The sequence below is a fragment of the Opisthocomus hoazin genome, chromosome 13 (assembly GCF_030867145.1).
Source record: "Opisthocomus hoazin isolate bOpiHoa1 chromosome 13, bOpiHoa1.hap1, whole genome shotgun sequence".
NCBI lineage: Eukaryota > Metazoa > Chordata > Aves > Opisthocomiformes > Opisthocomidae > Opisthocomus > Opisthocomus hoazin.
This window is the reverse complement of record NC_134426.1, coordinates 26232955-26253321: the sequence shown is the minus strand read 5'-3', so window position 1 is coordinate 26253321 and position 20367 is coordinate 26232955. Positions and strand designations below refer to the sequence as shown.

Genomic DNA, 20367 nt, shown 5'->3' with positions numbered 1-20367 from the left:
ACATACATGGAAAGGCAACCTTTATTCTGGCATTTTCTAACTCAGTGTGCTTCCAAATTATTCATATTTTGGCAAAGATTTTGTATATGTAAAATGTATGTATTATATATAGAACTGAATTCATCTCTGATGTATTTTTGCCTCATAAATACAGTTTCCTGTTTCCATGCTAGAATCTACCGCGTTAACATATTCAGATGTCAGTTGCTGGATTTATTCATTTCTTGATAATCCAAGGGCTGAGCCTGGATGTGCTCAGCCTCTCCAAATTTCAGTCCTATCTACATTTTTTCTAAGCCACCCAGACAAATTATCTCAATGTCCTGAGGTAGAGAGATTCTCTTGTCCAGGGGCTCTGGATTGCTCCAGATTGCTCCAACTTTTTTTTTTCTTTTTGCTTCATCTGCCACACAATTGTGAGCTCAAACATTCAGACTGATGAACAGAATTTTTTTTCTCTATTTCACTAATTTAATATTTCAAAAATGTGTAATGCTATACCAAGAATTTCCAAATAGAAGAAGTAGCTTTAAAACACTTCTTCAGTGAGAGTGTGGCAAATTTATTTCAGTGTGCAACAAGCCACATAAAGAAAGTTCAACACAGTGAATCTGAAAATAATCTTCATGTAGAATTGGAAAAGTGGAAGAAAGACTGCAGAAGGAGACCCACTAATTCATCTTCTTGCAAATCATATAAGGATGTGACATATTCATTTGCATTTGAACAGATGATTTCATTCTCCAGAACAAAACAAAAAAAAATGTTTCCTATAAATTTTTTGCCATATATTTTTGAAAAATCCTTTGAGTTAATAAATTATAAAATAAAAAAGAACATATGTAACATGTATTGCATTCAAATTTTGAATTGTACACATGGTTCATTTTCATTCATGTCTTCTTTCTGTAATAGAAATGTTCCTCAAAAGCAGTGAAACCGCTCTTTGTTGCTCTGTTACTGTTCATGATCTCAAAGCCCTTTAAATGGAAGTAGGTTTCTCTGTGTATTACGCAAACACTTCAGTCCCATTTAATTGGGTGAAAACTGAGGCACACAGAGTCAGGCAGTCTCTGTTCAGTCTGAGAGCAAAGCACAGAGCTTTCAGTATTCCATCTGCACACCCATTCCTTAGCCTTCTTCCTTCTTCCCCGCATATGTACACTTTCAGGAAAAAAAAAAAGGCAGGCACTGCACTAAGCGTCCTCTGGCATGCTTAGAGAGCTAATGTGTCCACAGACCACAGAAAACATATATTCAAGATGCCAAGAACACTAAACATGTTACGATCAGGAAATCCTGACTGCCTCCATTGAGAGGTTAATGAAAGATAATCGTGTACATTTGCTGTTTGTTACTCAAATATCACTTCCTTATGACAATATGCATTACTTAATCTGCGAAGGTCAATGAATTACTCCTTAGTTCCTTCCAAATGCCTGTGCAATGAACTTTGCCATTTTTAATAAAGATTTCTCAGCAAAGAACTGGTGGTACAGGTTTGAGGCTTAGAATGCCTCTCAACCTGAAAACACCTTTCATCGCAATGTATTTCTAACGCTACCCTTATAGCTTTATAACTGTCACACCTCAGCAGAGACTTCCCTGTCGTGTTCATTCACAGTTTGCACAGAACCTAGCACAAGATAAGCAGATAAGCAGTTCAATTATTGATTTTTGGATCCTCTTGCAATCTAAATGACTAGTCAGTGTATTGAACCTGAAACACGAATGCAAAGAGATTTAGGAAAACTGAGATATATGCTATCATGTGAAGTGTGACAATGGTTAACAGCGGTTTGGATGAGCAACATACTCTGCATTGTCAGTTGTATCACTTAAAAAAAGAGGGCCTAAGGTGGAAATATTGAAGGTCAACAGCTTGTCAAAACTGCATAAATACAAAAAAGAATGGTATGAATGAATGCAGCCCTAATCCTGTGAGCTGAGCTACACAGCTGCTGACTCCCCTTTTCACCCATGTGCTGCTCCACTGAAACCAGGCCTGTTTGTGTGGACACTCCACGCAGTGTACAGGTTTGGGGGCTATATTCTGAACCAGCGTGGATAGTTTGAATAGCACTAGAAATCTCCATGCAGAACCAGGACAGAAGGGTTTAACTTAGCAGGTAGTGGAATGCACAAGCACAGCACAGAGACAAGACTGGGGCATTAGGCTGCTGGCAAGTAGCAGCTGAAAGCTGATTGAATACAACAGATTGGGCTTTCATACCGGACAGATAGGCAGCAGCTATTTAAATGGAGTATTAACAGTTTTGCTCTTAATTATTTCCAAGCCTTCCACCTAATGCAAATTCAGTATGACACGTATTTTGGCCTCAATTAATTATTTGCTCTTTCTGCATGAATCCAGTTAAAAGAAAGCTGAATGGTTTGTTGAGAATTTCTGCCTATTTAAAATTATTCTTGTAAGTGCTTGGCTTCTTTCTTCAAACAGCTGTCACGTAAGTAACTGAATATATACCTCACAAAAATGTTCACTTTCTCCATTTCAAGTGGAATTTCTTTATGAAATGACACTGCCTTGCAAGCCAACAACTGGTCATCATTCTGGCCCAGTGGCAGGTGGAAGGCCATGAAAGTCCAGAGCTAAAAGTGGAAACTTTATGCCTTCAGAAAAGGGAGATTCCTATCTTGACAATTAGGTATCATTTACTTTTTGGTCTGGGAGGATCTGAAATTGTGGCATTTCTATGTATAGTACAGCTTTTTCTAGAGGTTTCTGAAATTATCTTACAAGTTTTATCTGAGATAGTTAGTCATGCAAAAGCCACAACAGCTGGTTTACACCTCAAAGAATAAGCAATTACTAATAAAAATGTCAAACATCTCCCAAACATCTCTGAAATACGAGAATGTCCTTCCAAAATACGTTTCAGCAGACTGTTTTAATTGCAGCTACTTCCAAAAGTGAGCACTTGAGCTTTGTTTTCATATCTGTATTTTCTATACATCCTCCTTGATACTCTCTTTGTATAAAGTACCCGGGATCTCTCATCAATGCTAATCCGATATGGATCCAGGGTAGACACACAATGGCACTTGTGACAAATGGGACAGAATGTACTATATGACATTTATTCAGCTTGTGAGAGGACAGAGGCATTAAGATTATAGCAGCACAAAGTAAAAAAGGTTCATGCAGACAACACGTGATCTAGCGTAAAGACTGCTGACTGGCACAAAGCCAACCCATCAAAAAATCTGATACATACTTTTACTGCCAAGGTGAATTTATAGCCTGAGATTTTTATATTCCCGTCATAAAAAAAAACCTTCAATGTCTGCTTTTTATTTCATCATACTTAGGAAAGGAAGAATGTCCTCTCACCAAACTGAAGTGAGAATGAATTTAACTGAGCCTCTTTCCTAATCAGAATAATTGAATTGATTCTTCTTTGAGCCAAAACATCAAAAAAGTAAACTACTGGTACTGCTTCGGTTTACCATGCACTTCAGGCCGCTTTTCTGGATGATTCAGGAGGAATTAAAATGTACAGAAACCATAACAAACTACAATCTCATATGTGCCAGCCAGGATCAAACAAAAGGATTACCTGAAAAGTCCCGGTTTCAGGTGGCAACCACAGATTTTCGAGCAAAAATTGTAAATGTATAGGAGATAAGGGATTTATCAGAAAGTTGGACATAGCACTTAGCAACAGTGGAGGTGAGTTGCATACATCCCTAGCCACATGGAAAGATTCAGGTCTTTCTGTTTCCCATCAGCCAAGATGTCTGTACAGAAAGAAGAAACAGAAGTTGTTAACGGCTCCAGCACATCATATTCAGCACAAAATGCCTACGAAATGCCCAGTTTTAATATTTGGAGGCCTTAACAGGTGTCACAATGTAGAACTACCCTAAACTTGTCTCAACATACAAGGATGAATGCTCCAAGTTTTCTTACGGACAATGAGCATCCACCAGCTTTGAGGGAATACCTGCCTGATTACCATGGCTCGGTGAGTGTGGAAAAAAGTGGTACTTGCCTTTAAAGGTCAGTCTAAGCAGTGGAGATCTTCCAGCTTTGCAGAGCAGCATAGAGTTCTGCACAGCAAATACAAATTAGCAAATCTGCTTATCCCTTCCCACAGTTGTCGTAAACAGGTGCTACATGAATACAAGTCAGAAACAATTCATGTCTTTACCATTCTTAATGAGATCGTCATTCGCCTTTCTTCATGGTCTTTTCTGTGACATTTGAAATGTGAAAACTCTTGTATGTGCCAGGTAATCAAGTTCTCATTTGGCAGTGGTACGTGAATTCAACATACTGCCCCGAGGCTTAGGCCTGAAGGAATTTCAACATGCAGAGATGGAATATGTGAAGACAGAAATACGAGGAACATGGTGACGTTGCTAACTGTGAGAATAGATGGGCATTATTGGATTGATAAAAATAGCATGGGGAGGCAGAGGTGCATGTAAAATTATATGATTTGGAATGATAGTGCTTCACACTCCTTTTGCACAGGTACAAAGAGCTACAGAAGCATTGTTCTAGTTCAGCGCTGCCTTAACATCCCCAGCTGAAGGCAGCAGCAACCAGTAGAGCTGAGCCAAAGTGCTGCAGCAACAATGCTTGCTGTATTCTTCCAGCGAGTGCTGCAAAATTTCTGGCTGCCACACCTAAATTATTCCTGGAGTACCCGGTGCTCCTCCTCCACCTCCTGCATGGCTGACTGAAGCTACAAACTGGCCCTAATTTTGCAACTAGTCTCAACAAGTACAGTAAACAGTCCAAAGCTTTCCTGGCACAGTGGAGCAGACATGAGCAAGAATTGTCTGTTAGCAGCTGCTATTCAAAAGAGACAGAATATATTTTTCCATTTATGAATTCTGGATAAAAGTTATGAACTCCAGATAGACAGTTTGTACTGTACCTTCCATTTCAGCTACAGATGTGAAACAGATTCTTGAATTTGCAGTCAGAACAAGGTAGGACAATATCTGCTAATGCTTTTGCCTTCCGTTTGCAGACACTGGAAAAGAAAATCTGTTTTCTCCAGAGTGGAGCGAGTTTTAATCCAAGCTTCATTTCACAACTCCATTGAAGGCAACATTACACAAATGTGTCCAAAAAGCACAACTTGGTACAGTATATTTTTCACATTTTCTGTACTGTAAAGAAAATTAGATTATTTCATTTTTCCATTTTATCATCCTCTCAAACCTCATATTTATCTGTTTGTCTGCATATCACAATATTGTCTTTGAATGTTGTTGCTAAAAGTCATTATTTTTGTTGGGCAAATAGGGCACAGAGAGACAAAATGCTTATCCACATGGGTCAGTGTTAGACCTGTAGGGTTTTTTAAACTCTAATCCACAGTTCATTAACAGAAAATTCAGAATCTTCTTCTACTATGCACTTGGATTTAACGCATTATTTTGCCCAGTTCCAAGATACTGTATTATTTCTCCAGCTGGCTTTTTCTTAGAGCTATACAGCTGGAGTACAAAAGTGTTCTGAAATGTCCCAACTGAATTTCAAATGAATATCAGAAATAGACAAGGATATACATGATACATGCAGAATATGTATCTAGGGAAATCACAGAAGATCTAGTTTCCACTAGTTGGTTATACATAAATTATTTAGGCAATCTTGGTAAGCCTGTTGATTAGCTGGAGGCAAAGATATCTATTTTAGGTGTACTTAGGGTCAGGATTAACTCATGAAACTTGGATGGCATTGCCCATGAAACAGCTAGAATCACTTCAGCAACCTCATTCAAAAACTAGGTAGTCTCCTTTTTTATCACTTCTTAATATTTTTTTTTTAGTTTTCCTTTACAAAAAGGACAAGATTTTTGAAAATCATGTGATAGCTGTCTTACAAAACTACACTAGAAACTATTTAGGGTGACTGGAGAAGAAACAGGACAGGGAGCCAGGAGACTATTTCTATTTCTAGTTCTGCCATAGACTGTGTGACTATGACTTTGAACCTCAGCTCCCATTTTTGTATAACAGGGATGATAATACTCACTGTTCTCTCAGGGATACTGTATAATATAATTTTCATTAAGGTTTATGAAATGCTTGAGATCCTTGATTAGAACAAGTTGCAAATGCAAATTATTAATCAAGTAATAGGAACCACAGTATCAACATTACTATCAATAATAATAATAATGTTTGTTAATGTTATTAATATTAAATTAAAAGCTCAGTAGCATTGTTCTCATAAAAAGCCCAACCTGCACATGGCAGAAAGATTGTTGTAGCGCACTTCTAGGAACAAGAATGCTGCCAGCATATTTTTGACATGGGAGTAGAAAATAATTCTTGAAGTTCTCCATCTGAGCAATTGTAGGTGGTAAAAATTAGTATCTTTTAAATAATGCTTTGTGACATAGGAGCAGAAGCAGCTTTAAGAGCTTAACAGTATTTTTAAAATATGACTCAGGAGAGGTTTTCTAACAGAATGGGAGAAAAAAACCAAAACACCCAGGAGTCAAACAATCTTTTAGAAACCCAGAACCTTGAAATAGAACAAGTATTGTAGGTCAGGATAATTGGAGTTCACATGCAACACCACTGACATATAAGAAATCTATGCATAAACAACCGAGAAAAACAGATCTCTTATACTGAAAGCCTTGAGCCCTGACAGATTAATCGTAAGCATTTTTTTCTGCGAGTGACCAAAACGTATCACGGGTAATTTGGGAGGTTAAAGCCCCTTCGAAAATCTATCATTTTTGTGAAATACCTATATAAATTGTATTGAATGGTAGAAATGAGATGAGGAAGTGGAAACATGGAAGATCAATAGGACATTTATGCCACCAAAGGAAAATGTGTTCAGATTTGACTAGAGTCACATTAATGGAGAATGGAGGCAGTCCAGGAGTTGCGCTTTTCCTCCTGAACAACCCATGTTAGAAAGCAGGTGTGAAGACCTTAAGAAGGTAGGGGAAGGTGACAGACACAGCATAATTGCACCCACTAACCTTACCACAGAAATATTGCCTTTTAAAAAATAAAAGCCATGTGGATTGTGGGTTACACAGATTTCTAATGGTTCAGACTGGAAGAATTTAACAGAGCATTTGGTTTCAATCCCTCACATTGTCTTCTTTCATGAGAGAGAAAAAAATTCAACATAAAATAATTTTATATTAAATAGAATTTTAGAAATTCTATTCAATATACCACACAACCAACAAAACGACTGATTACGGCAGTGTGTTACTTTAATATGTTACTGATAACTATCTCTGAGTTTGGAGGAAATCCACCACAAGAAACACAGAAAGTAACTTCAGCTTGCATCGTATCACAAAATGTCACAAGTCTAATAAAAGTGGTAGTCATGTGCCATTAGTCCCAAACAATGGCTGAAAATTAAGTAATCTCCATGACTAAGAAAAGCTTTTCAATCTTACGTTGTTGCTACTCATCTACATGGAGTGCATCTGGACGTCTTCCTTTCAATCCTGAAAAGTCAGAGAGACTGTGACTTTTCCTTGTGATTCAGTAAATATATAAAATGACAGACACCCGTTGCACGGTAGAACTGTTCCTGGCACAGCGCTACAACACTGAAAAAAAGGAAAAAATATATTGTTTATACCACCTTGATTATAGCCTCTGATAGATTCAAGAGATGAAAAAAATAAAAAAAAAATGTTTTAAAAACAAGTAATTCAGATGGTTGACTTTAACCGGAGTCTTACTGGACAAAGCTTGAGCAAATAGCAGGTGAAAAGATAAAAACTGGCATCACTGAGCTACCTTCTGGTCGTCAATGCTGCTCTCAGATGGAACATAAACATCAGTATATACAGACCAATACAAACATATGAAAAGCGCAGCTGTTTGCGTGCTTTTCTTGGGCATACTTTCCTTCATCCATCCTATCACAGACAGGATCATGCAAAGCACTGTGGATGACTACAATCCACACTCTTTTGCTTTCAGTGTACAAGACTTTGGGTCTGTCCCCATGAACATCTATGAAGCAGGAAAAGAATTTTAATTTATAGTGTCCCTAGAGATGGACACAATGGTTTTATTAATCTACAGTAATTATTGCCCTGCCTTGTCGCTGGTAGTTTCTAGGACTTGTCACTAGCCCACTAAGTACCAGGCTAGCTCACCTGAACCTGACTAATATAAAACGGTGTGCATTACAAGCTGAAGAGTGTGCAGGGTAAACTCTAAATGCCATGTTAGTATTTCTGTTTCTAACATACTCAAGAATCACAAAAAGAAACCATGCAAAATAATTAACTGAAGCTTTCAGACTGTAAGAAACGAGGCTGTGTCGTGTGTTTGTGTCCAACTTGGACTGGTACTGTGCTCCTGAATGCCAGAGACCACAGGCTGATAGCTTCAAAACTGAAGCAACTTTTTTTCTCAGGAAGTGGTTGCCCGTCTCCCGTAGCAAAGTAATTCAACTTTCATTGCACTATTAAGTCCTACAGGTAAGTGCTAGTATGATCATAGCTATGACATCCCAATTAGCCATCAACTTGTTACAGATGAAAATGTAGGGCAATTTTATAACACCTTACAAACAACAAACTCTGCCACTTTATAAATATTGTGCCTGGCCACACAGCCCCCTTACAAGCTTGGTAGTATTCCTAGCCCGTTCTACAGAGAGCAAAACTGAGATCCAGAAGCACATGAGGGATATTTATGCAGGACAAATATGGCAGCTAGCTGCCAAATTAATCAGAATTAGACCTTAATTAGATGGAAAATTCAGGTCAGGATGAGATAAGAATTCAAATCTCGTGGGTGCCAACCAGTGCTTTATTTCTAAAGTTGAGCATTTTTAAGACAGCAGTCACGCTGATTTCCCTTTAAGAGAAATGAGTTGGCCATCAAATAAAGATAAATTATCTTTTCGGATATGCGTGATGGATCTCGGTTGCGATGTAATGTTGCTCTCTCCCATACTTCTAGATCTTCTATTAACTTCACCATTAGGATAGACAGAAAGATTTTTCCAAACAGGGAAATGGAGATTATCGTGGCAGATACTCCAATGGAGTCATCGGTGACAAACAAAGTGACTATCAATAGGACACAGAACTAAAAGAAGAAATCCACCAAGCCAAACTGTGATCTCTTATAGTTACTGTCACTAAGATCAGAATCTGTCTCACTGTTTCTTTTACACTACCAAGGCAGCAAGCAGCTGCTTTGTGCAGGAACAGTGATCCAGTTCTAGAAATCTCCCAGCAGCAACACTATCCTTTGTATTCACAGTCTCTCGGTCTCGGTTTAAGTCACATTCTACCTAATAAAAATTATTCAGAACAAATTCAGATTATCCTAATTATCAAAATTAAAACTCATACTTTATCACTGATTTTAGTAATGGGCTTGTGTAACTGTTTCATCTCAGTATTTTTTGCATTTCACTGTTTAAGCTATAAGCCTCTTAGAGGGGGAGAGGGGAAAAAAAATCCTTGACATAATACCATGAAATCAAAGAGCAAGTTGATTGGAAAAAAACAGTTACTATATTTAAACTGCATTATCCTATGACAGAACTGCAGTTTTAAAACCTTTCCACTTTGATACAGCACTTTTGCAGTATTTTAATATGTCTTCGTAGATTTCAAGTGGCTGAAACATTTTAACAACCATAATTTAAGAGGAATAAAATAGTACCGTAGGAGGAAGAAACAATGAAGACTTGTATTTGAAATCAGCTGGGGTAATAAGAGCAATCAGTTTGGTGGTCTCAACCTAAGCCCCGTAGGCAATTAGCCAGTCTGCAAAAATCATGGCATAATTTGGCACAGTTAAGCAGAATAGTCTAACTTTGTCTGTGTCCACTGAAAGAGATCCAGGTCTGAAATAGGAAGGCTACTGCAGGTCAGCATTCAGGTGTATTGGCTCAACAAACTGGCATGCTGTGTAGTGCCCTTCTGTGCTGCGTTTAGCTCTGGTAAAAACTATTAATCTTCTTTGAAAATTGAGCTACAAAACATATGTTTCTGTGTGCAGCAAGAGACAATTGACCTTATGACCAGCAACTCTACTGCGAATCTGCTTTGCAGCAGTAGGGGTGACTTCTTGTTATTGCAATTTGAAGGAAAGCATCCTGCAGTCCTCTCTCGGGCCAAATTCCCATTTACTTCAATTAGTAAGCATTACAGGAACCATTTTAATGCTGCTGCCTGATGTGCTGGCTGCTGCTTCTAAAATATTACAGCGAAAAAAGATAATAGACCAAATGTATGAATGGTATACTTCCATTATGTGAATGGCATTTCATCAAGGCCAAAGCTGGCCCATTTTTTTGTGTTTCTTCCCAAGGTACTGCTCTAAGGGGTTCCGCTCTAAAAACAAACTGCAACTTCACTTCACAGCAGCAACACAAATTGGTTTCCTTCTTCCTTAAAGATGGAGAATGTAAATCTATCTGCACCAGCTGGAAGTATTAATCACCTGGAAGCTTTCGTGGGCTCGCATTGCTTAAAGCAGAGCTGAGGTGGCATCATTCCGATCTGGGTCAAAATATCCATCTTCTTTAAGAGATAAGACAAATTTCATAGGAAACTTTATGAATCCTTGCATAGCAATGGGAAATAACACTGATTTCAATTCACAATTCTAAATTTGTATGACATCAAGTGATGCCAAAATTAGCAGGTACTGCTTCTGCTGCACTATCTACATGGGTATTTGCAGTTCACTCTGCACTATGCTGTCTAGACCAAGCATTGCCTCTGCAAATGTTTTTCAAATGTGCAGCTGTCAGAAGATCTTTAATGATTTGGAGGGTATCACCTGCAAAGAAATCCTCACTGGCCAGGTAGCATCAGTTTTGCACATCTGCAGAAAGACAGGGAAGCAATCACTAAGGAAATGCAGAGTTTATTCTGCTCTGGAAGAGAAAGACCTGTAGAACAGTCCTTAATTCAGTCATTCTTCTCTTAAAATTCACTGAGCCATAACAGAACACAGGACAGAAATAAACAGGCGGAAGACTATGCTTTCGGGTTCTTTCTAGATTTTCCATAGGGTCTATGTTCAAAAGACGGGAAAAAGGGAAGAATCAAGTCCTCTATTTGTAATGGATGAGAGAGAAACAATGGAATTGGAGTTGTCAAACCGTAGCTGAACTAGTGAATCCCAGAGAATGCCAAGAGCTCCCCAGGATTTGCTAGAATGCAAACTCAGTTCGCTTTCCTAGCAGCATTTCCGCCCCTTAACAAGTTAGACTGAAAGGACACCATATCTACTTTATTATGTACTCTGCCAAGCTCTAATTGCACATGCCATGGTTCTGGTATGCTTAAAATAATTTTTCATAAGACTCTTCAGAAAAAGGCACAAAAAGGAAAGCAGCAATGACATACAAAGTATATCACAGGGAGAAATCATATGAAATATGAACCAGGTTTCTTTCTAATACTGGTTTGTTTTGAAAATTCCTACTGATGCTTAATTTTATTGCTCTTTTAGAACATTTAAAAATAATACTAAAAAATAGTGAGAACATGAAATGCAGGACTTTCAAGTCCTTTACAAGTGCTCTTCTATACAAAGGCTAGTAAAATATGCTTATGTGTAAAAATATTGCTGTGGTAAATGTATTTTCACAAAAAGCTTACATTATAGTGCAGGCTGCATTAACGTAGTGGAAGCAAGTAAGCTACTCACATAGATGCACTGTGTTGCTGGTTGGTGAAATACATGAATTCAAGTAGCTGGCGTTATTCCATATACAATGATCATGGAAATTATGTATTTCTTAATGTTGCATACGCACATAATGTGGGGACTGACATTGAGTCTATCATGCAGAGATGTCTGAAGACAAAGGTGCGTACGTACATAGGTGTGTGTCAGAGGATACCGAAAACTTCGGTGTGGGTTCGGTGCGCCTGTGACAGGCACCGATCGGTGGATTTGTCGGCACTGAGTGCATATTTTCAGAGAGATGTTGTTTTGTAAGAGTATTAATTTGAGATGCATGTGCACCTTGCGACTTCGGTTATGTTTTGGGGATGATGGGATCATGTATTCACACAATATCAAGAAGAGTACTAAAACTAGGTAAGAAACTTACAGTAAACGATATAAACTATATAAAACTGTCATGTTGACATTCTTTCCTCTGGAACAGTTAGGGTATGCCTATGTATGTGCAGTGTGAGGTAGCGGTACACGAAGCAACGTAACTGTATTCAAGCAACATTTGGCCATGCCGATTAATCCTGCTGATAAGTAAGATAAAATTAATATGGGCAAGGCATGGGATAAGTAATTGTCACACCCGAACTAGATCATCAGATCTAACTTGTGAATTTTTGCTCTGAACTGCCCTGTCAAGTGTAGACATGCTGTCAAGTTATCCTTATCTGGACATTGGCTAGCTAGAGTTGTCACTTTTAGGGCAGCTGTACTTTTGCTAGACATGATATAGGGCCACACTTACCCTAGAACATTGTTATTTTATATTGGCTGTCCCGTCTCCTTACTCCTTTCGCTAATACAGAGGTAAGACTGAGATATTCTCCTTCCAGATCAGACACACAATTTCTCATAGTGTGGTACCGTGGGTGGTTTCTAACAGCGATGGATATGCAGATTGTATGTAGGATCTGCATTTATGTAAGCCAGCACGCATGTAGAGATCAGCTTTTATATTTGCACATGCATATATGGAAGAACATTGCCTGGCACCGAGTGCTTTTAAGGGAAAGTGTTTATATTGTGCACCGAATAGCTTGCTGTGCCTTGTGCGTGTATTGCAGGTGTCATTAATGTCAGTTGGCGCTGCTCTCTCTCTCAGCTGTCCTGTGTTCATGGAAGTTGCTGTGAATTATTGGGTGGGACAGCTAAATCAAGTTTTCCGCGTTCCATTTGGTTTGTGACTCTGTGTCAGTTATGGAGACACCGTGCCGAGGAAAGCTGGCATCTCACACCGCGCACGCTGCCGCAATCGCACCGCACGGTTTCTACCTCCTGACGTTACCGCTGTGCAAGGCAGGGCCGAGGGTGCGCGTCGCTGTCGCGGGGCAGCGGGCGATGGCTGCAACGGGAATGAGGGAAAGTTGTGCAAAAGACGTTGGCTCTGTGTCCCGCGGGCCTTGTGAGGGCAGGGGCAGGACCTCTAGGCAACCAACCCCTTCAGTGCTGGGATTATCTCACCCCTGGTGCACTGCTGTCCCGACAGAGGCAAGGGCAGCCCCACTATCACCCTTTGGCCAGATGAGGCTCCTGTCACGACAGAGGTGGGGGCAGCCCCACACTCACCCTTTGGCTGGATGAGGCTCCTGTCACTACAGAGGTGGGGGCAGTCCCACATTCACCCTTTGGCCGGATGAGGCTGCTGTCACGACAGAAGCGGGGACAGCCCCACACTCACCCTTTGGCCGGATAAGGCTCCTGTCACGACAAAGGCAGAGGCAGCCCCCACAGCCATGCTGACACTCCTGTCACGACACGCGCCGGGGCAACTCCGCGCCAGCCCTCTGCCGCTGAGGCGCCTATCCCGACAGCGCGCGCGCTCCGGCCGGCGGGCAGCTCCCCTCAGCCATCAGGCGCGGGTTGAGGCCGGGACGGAGCGCAGCCGCGGCGGTTCACGCCGGGGCAGGGGGCGGGAACGCGACCACCCCGACCCGCGGGCCTCTCCCACGGCGGAGCGGAAGTGCTCCCGCCGCCGCATCGGGCCTGCATCACCCGCCTCCGCCTCCTCCCCGCCGAGGGCGGGCGGGCACCCGCGCTGCGCAGGGCCGCGCCAGGCCCCGCCGCCACCGCCTCAGCGCCGCGGGCGGGGCCGCGCCTTCCCCCCGCCCCGCGCGGCGCGCCCCGCCAATCAGCGGCGTCCACATGCCGCGGCGGCGAGAGGGGCCCGGGCGGCCCAGCTCCCGTAAGTTACATTAGAGCGGCCGCCGCCGGTGCGCGACTGGAGCGAGCGGGAGCCAGCGGCGACAGCCTAAGCTGTGACGGCGACAGCGGCCTGGGCCGGCGAGGGGAGGATCGGGCTGCTAGAGGCGGGGGGGGGGGCGATTCCAACCTTTCCCGGCGAGGCGGGCAGCGGGGCGACTGCGCCTTTTTTTATTCCTTCTCCCCCCGCCCCGCCTCCGGAGCCGTTATCGCCCTCCGCGAGGGCAGCTCGGAGCTCGCTGAGGCGACCGGCGAGGCTGCTCGGCCACCTGGACGCGGCCCATCCCCGCACAGGCACCCGCCGAGCCCCCCGCCCTCGCACGCCCTGAGGCGACAGCGGCTCCGGGGGCCCGCGCCTCTCTCCTCAGCCGCCGGCCCGGGGCCGCGTGAAGCCCCGCTCATCGCCGCCGAAGAGGCGGCTCGGCTCCCTCGGAGGGCGTGTGGGGTGGGAGGGGGGCGGGGGCTTTTTTCCTTTCCTTTCTCTTTTTTTTTTTTTTTTTCCAGTGGGTTTCCTTTTTTTTTTTAATTTTTAATTTTTTATTTTTTTTTTTTTCCTCCTCCCCACCCCGGGCCTGAGTGAGGCTCTGAGGTGGGCTCGGGGGCCGCTCTCTGTCGCGAGAGGGGGTCTATGGTGATAGCACGGGGGCGGTGGGCTGAGGAGGGGGCTCGCCGCCGCTGAGGAGGAGGAGGAAGAAGAAGAAAAGGCGAGGCACCATTTGCTGCTCCCTGCCCCAGCCATGGAGAACGCGCACACAAAGACTGTGGAGGAAGTTTTGGCTTATTTCGGCGTCAACGAAAGCACCGGGCTCAGCCTGGAGCAAGTCAAGAAGCTGAAGGAGAAATGGGGCTCCAACGGTAGGTGAAGGGGCCCGCCGAGCTCCGCCGCGGGGATGCTGTCGCTGCCGCTCGTCGCCTTCCTCCCCCCCCACCCCGCTCCCTTTTCCACCCCTTTTTCGCTCATCCTTCTCGGGGCCCTGTTTTTCAAGGCCTAACGTGTGTGTATTTGCGAAGCCGGCATCTCTTAACAGGACCCGGAATAGGAGCGAGGGAGAGAAGATGGCTGACTTGAACTCCACCTCGTGGGTTTCTTTCATACCCCGGGCTCGCAGGGCTGCTGTGGGAAGGAGGGTGTCACCTCCCTTTCCTCTCACCTTAACGGTGGGAAATCTTCCATTCTGAAAATGAAGCGCTGTGGGTTTTGTTTTTTTTTATTTTGTCCGTCTTGACCTTCATTTTTCCCTGCTTTTCAGTGCCTTTCTGTCCCTTATTTTACATTCTTCTCTCGAATCGGGGCACAGAATTCAGCCGATAAGGTGTTTCTTTTTTTTTTTTAATCCTTATTGCTTGGCCTGCCTAGTCCTTTCTCCACTCCCATGCTGTTGTGTAAAAACGAGAAGATTATACGGTGGAGCTTTTTTTAGCTTCAACAGTGCTTTTGTGCCTCTTGAATTACTACATCTAGTTGCGGGGAGATAAAGGGAGAGCAGAAATAAGAAAATGTCCTTAAAATGGAGGAAAGAATTTGGAATATTTTGAACTGAGTTTGGTGGTTTGGGGTTTTTTAAGTGAATGGGGAGGAAAACCTTTGTCAGAAAGCATTTGAAAAGCATTTTGAGCCTTTGACCCTTTGTGTGCAGTTACAGCCGAAGTCCCACAGCTGGCTGGAGTGATGACTTGGCTGAATTATAACCCTTAGCACATTCTGGCTAACCTGTACATGTCTTAAAATGCAGAACTATCGAGCCTTTCCAGACGCTCTAATGAAAAGAGCGAACTTACTGGGGCTTTCAGTATGTCTGTCAAATCCTACCCAGTTGTGTGTACAATTCACGAACATTATCTGATGGATGCATTGTAATGGTCTAATGTGTTTCTTCAATGATTTCTTTTCTTTGACATGCTTCCTGGAAAAATCATCCACTGACAGAGTTACCGGCTGAAGAAGGTAAGCGTGTTCATGAAATCTTCTCTTAATTATCTTGTTGATAATTCATAATTTTTTTAATGTGCATGACTAAATAGCTTTGTTACAAATTGCAGGAAAAACCTTACTCGAGCTTGTGATTGAACAATTTGAAGACTTACTAGTTAGAATTTTGTTGCTGGCAGCTTGCATATCTTTTGTAAGTATGATTTTTTTTATTTCCTTGGCTTCTGTATTGCAGAATGGCATATGTTCCGATGTATAGGAACTGTACATACTGAAGTTACTCTCTTTCTCAAAATGTAGAAGTATTAGATGCAAAGTAAATTGTTATCTGTTAAATTAGTGAAGCCTTGTGAAGAGGTTTTTGTATGCTGGAAGACAAAATTTCAGGGAATCTTTTGTTGCATGAGTCATAAGTATGTAACTACACTAGACAGGAATTTCAAAAAGTGCTTCTCATTCAGCCCAGTTTGCTTATTTGAGGTGGGATTTCCCAATGCTTTTGTTGGCATTGAAAACTAACCTTGAGTAAGCGTTTAACTGGACATTCTTCTTGCCTTTGAGTTAATCGTTATCAAGCTCAATGTATAACCATTGGAAGACATTTTTGGATGCAATGTAGACTGTAAATAGAATTTACATGGCGAATATTCCAGTTGCCTTCCCTTCCTGATAATAGCAAGGTGACAGTTGTTGCTTTTGACAGTGACAAGAATGATGACAGCAGTGATGGCACCATTGCTGACCAAATTTGGTAACTGACCTTTGGATAGTCTAGTCATTAAATGGACATCTTGCTTTGCATACAGGATTAAAAGAACAAGAACACTTTTAACTTTTTAAAAAAAGCACATTTAGGCAGTCTTTATGTAATGTGTAAAGAGTATGTGTTTGCTGAAAAACTGGAAAATGGAGCAAAGGCTAAGTACAGAAGGAAGATGAAGGCTGTATGTCTTGGGGAGCTGGACAACAGAAACAAGTGTGCAGAATATTAAATTGTTTAGGTAGAAGTTTATAGTAGACTTTGCTCTAGAGTTATAATTAAGCTGCAGCTCTTGAGGGGAGTGGAAATTGTGGTGACTCGTTAGCTAAGGGCAAGCTAATGAGGATGGGCAGAGGAGAATGTCCTCTGAAGCTGTTATGTTTGAGGAAGGGTTGCCCTGTTGTGGCTGCTGCAGTATAGGCAGTGTGGCTGATCCGTCACCAAGAGAGGCTTTTGCTACACCCAGGCTGACACCTTTCAGAGTGCTTTGGGTTTTGGTATGCATGTATCGTTACCAGCTGAGCAGTGATTTGCGGCATTGAGCTTGACCATGGAGATAGATGTGCTTTACTGTTCTGTTTCCTGGGGAGGAAATCAGGCTGGCTACAGAAAACTGAATAAAAAAGTCATTCAAAAGCTTTTTTTCCCCACTTTTCTATTTTCCTCTTACAGAGGGTAAGAAAGGGATGTGTTTTCTTGTTCCTAAAAAGTCAGGAGTGTTTCTCTCATCTCATGAGAGAAATGACAGTACAGAAGTTTGTTAGCCTTTCATGCCAAGGTACATTACTTGTTTTTACTGTAACCAAGTAAGGGAAAAATCAAATTCATCAAACTTTAAGCTTTATCCAAGTAAGTATGATACCAGACTGACAGAGACCATTATAACACACACTGCCAAGCACGCTTTGAAAACTTGGTTAGTAACTGTATTCGGTTTCTTTTTTCAGTATGCTTAATTTTCCTATCTAATTGAGTGGAGGCTGTAGTCTAACGGAGTGTGGGATAGATCAGAGTTCTCTGCTTCTGTGCAACTGGCAAGGTATATGACCTTGGGCTACTGCTCTGCCATTTCTGTCTCCTATTTAGGAGCTATGGCTACCCACCAAACTTTATGTTAATAGTAAAGATTTTCTCTTTTTAATGAAATGTAAAAGAAAAATCTACATAGATTAAAATTCTGGTATTTAAAAGCACTTCCCTTTCGTGTTTGTTTCTGGCTTTTTCCCTGCTCAGGTGGTGATTATCTGTTGTCTGTTTTTCTTAACACTTTTTCTTGATGAAAGCATGTTAGAGAGTTTTGTAGTAGCTGTAAAGAACTGTTGAGTATGTTGGTATAAAGACTGTATTGCTCCAAAAATTGAATGTAATTAACATCACTTAATTTCTGGTGTTCCTGAAAATGTTTGAGTAGAGTGTGTAGCTGTGTTAGGCTTGTGGACAGTAGTTGTTCCATGGGAACACTTGAAAATGTTACATTAAAACTGAAATCGTACATAATGCTGAGATTATAAATTGTGTGAAGTCATTCTTGCTATAGAACAATTTAAGGCTAGAGCTTAACTTCAGTGTGTTTATTCTGCTATCTTTTACAAGCCTTAGAAATTCAGTTTTGCCATTCATACTGTTGCAAGACATGCGAAACTCCCAGTACCTTACTGATCTTGAAATGGATAATTAGACTTAAAATGGAGTCAGTTAAATTTGCGTTGGTTTTGGATATTGAGTAATACTGTTGAGAGCTGCTCTTTGAGTCAAGACTTCTGGCTTTCTTGGGGACAGTGTCAGATCCCGCAGAAACGTACTGTGGAGCTTAGTGAAGTGCTGATTCTCACTTCAGTGACTGCTTTTTACTATGATTTATTATTTGACAGACTGTAAACTGTTACACTTGGGTAGAAAGTAGGACACTATAGCATACCAAGAGAAGTAAGGTTGGATAATGGCTCCTGTTTGAAAGAACTTCTGGCTGAAGACTTCTAGGCCTGCTGTATGTCCCAGAGGGAATTTTCATCAAGATGCTCAAATAAGTAGTTTCCTTTGAATGACAAGGGATGGGAAAAGGTGGTTTACCAAGGTCTTGAGGACAAATGACCCCAAAAGCCCTCAAGTCTTTGAGCTGATAGTGGAAGGGCTGAGTGTTGGAGTTGGGCATGAATATATAGCACTGACTTAATTTTTTTAAGGGTGGTATCTTTTTTAGTGTCACCAAAAACTGATTCTAATTTGATTTTGTTTTTTGTGATGAACAAACGGAGCATGTACTTTGTGCTAGTGGCAGCAGATTCGTGTGTGCTTTCAGGAAAGGCATAAGTGCTATTAGGGCAGTGAATGTTCTTTACCAGCTGTACATGGTCAATTTAAAAAAAAACAAAACAAACAAAAAAAAACCCACCCTGAAGATTCAGGTTTGGGAGAGGGGATCTTGAGGTATATAGGTTATTGTTTTGTCATGGAAGCTTTTCTGGTAATTGTAATCATAAATCATATTATATTCTTACTGTTATGACTGACTGCACAGAAACAGCCATCCTGAACATTGAGATCTGCATTAGATTTTTGTGCAGAAACATCCCCACTTACATGCGATATAAACTTCTGTGTTCAGAGTGCCTTTTGTGTCCTCTGCTCCCACACCTCCTGTCAGGTATGTGTCAGTAAAATAAATCAGACTAACAGCTGAATCTGTGTCACCCTAGCTGATTGTAGGGGTCATATGCTGTCTGTTTGTTGGCTGTAGATACTCTGTCCTACATTCCAAGTTGGAACTGGTGTTACAGATGTGCCTGGTTAGTAACAGCTTAAATTCTTACACTGTTGTTTCCTAGTATTTTTATTGGCCATAAGTATGGCTTTTGAAAAGAAACAATATAAATAACTTCTGATGGTGGGTAAATGGATCTACATACAGGCTTGGACCTTGTCTTGACATTGTATCGAATCTGTGAAGCCTACGCAGAAATAAACCTGTAGAGGTATCTCAGCAGTTCAAGGGCCTTTGTAGCCTGACTCTTCAGGTGCAAGTGAGAGGATGTTTAATTTTCCATGAACTACGGCTTTTATTCTTGTTACCTATGTAGCATGTGCTCAGATCTACAGTATTTACATACAAGAACAGGTTCCTTTGCTGTATAAATGACTTTGACAAGTTGCAAGATGTCAATTGCACATCTGATGCAGATTAATTCTTTGGTGAAGTATGTGTGCTTTAAACTGTGATGTATGCATAACCATCCAATCTTATCTTTACATCATGCTTACAGTGATATTTTTTTCTACAAGATGCAGCGTGGACTATAAACTCTACCAAAAATTTAAAAAGATAGTTACGGCATCCTGAGAGCATTCCTTTTTTTTCTTTTTGTTTTTTTTCCCCCCCTCCCTCCAATTATTCCTGTGATTCCTAAACTGACTTAGAAGTGAATGTTCTGGGAATGTTTTCTACTACGGGATATCCATGTTTGGATTAAAACAATATGTTGTGATTTAGTCCAGAGATTATTATTGCCTATAAATTAGTGTGAGTACAGCCTAATCTGTGTTAAAAGGTGAGCAAAGCTACTTTTGGAGGAAGTAAAATGTGCCGATAAAAATGCTGCAGGCTTTGCCCTGAAATCACCCCAAAAGCTACCTGTTAAGGTCAGTAGCAGTGAGTATGCGGTACAAGATAAGGATTGCTGTAGAACATTACACTAGCATGCTTTTAGCTAAACTCGGATTACTCAATAGCACCTGAGATACCAGCTGATGGGTAGGGGTGATAAAACTGTGAGAAGTAATTGTTATT

General features: G+C 41.5%; 1 protein-coding gene and 1 long non-coding RNA gene across 5 annotated transcripts in view; one reads left to right on the top strand and one right to left on the bottom strand.

Annotated features, from left to right (window-relative positions):
• The window catches only part of LOC142362966 (uncharacterized), a 31463-nt gene extending 17857 nt beyond the window's left edge, over positions 1 to 13606 (bottom strand). For all 3 annotated transcript variants that reach the window (XR_012765413.1, XR_012765415.1, XR_012765414.1), the window contains exons 1-4: positions 13373 to 13606; positions 7419 to 7574; positions 4908 to 5145; positions 3579 to 3759 (exon numbers count right to left, since the gene is read on the bottom strand). This is a non-coding gene — a long non-coding RNA (uncharacterized LOC142362966). The remainder of the gene's footprint in view (positions 1 to 3578; positions 3760 to 4907; positions 5146 to 7418; positions 7575 to 13372) is intronic.
• A 230-nt stretch (positions 13607 to 13836) lies between these two features.
• Positions 13837 to 20367, top strand: part of ATP2A2 (ATPase sarcoplasmic/endoplasmic reticulum Ca2+ transporting 2) — a 49394-nt gene continuing 42863 nt past the window's right edge. The window contains exons 1-3 of one of the 2 annotated variants that reach the window (XM_075435058.1): positions 13837 to 14748; positions 15821 to 15838; positions 15934 to 16016. In XM_075435058.1, the coding sequence (XP_075291173.1) occupies positions 14631 to 14748; positions 15821 to 15838; positions 15934 to 16016 (219 nt within the window). In that variant the 5' untranslated portion in view covers positions 13837 to 14630. The remainder of the gene's footprint in view (positions 14749 to 15820; positions 15839 to 15933; positions 16017 to 20367) is intronic. The other variant, XR_012765457.1, reaches the window with a different exon arrangement.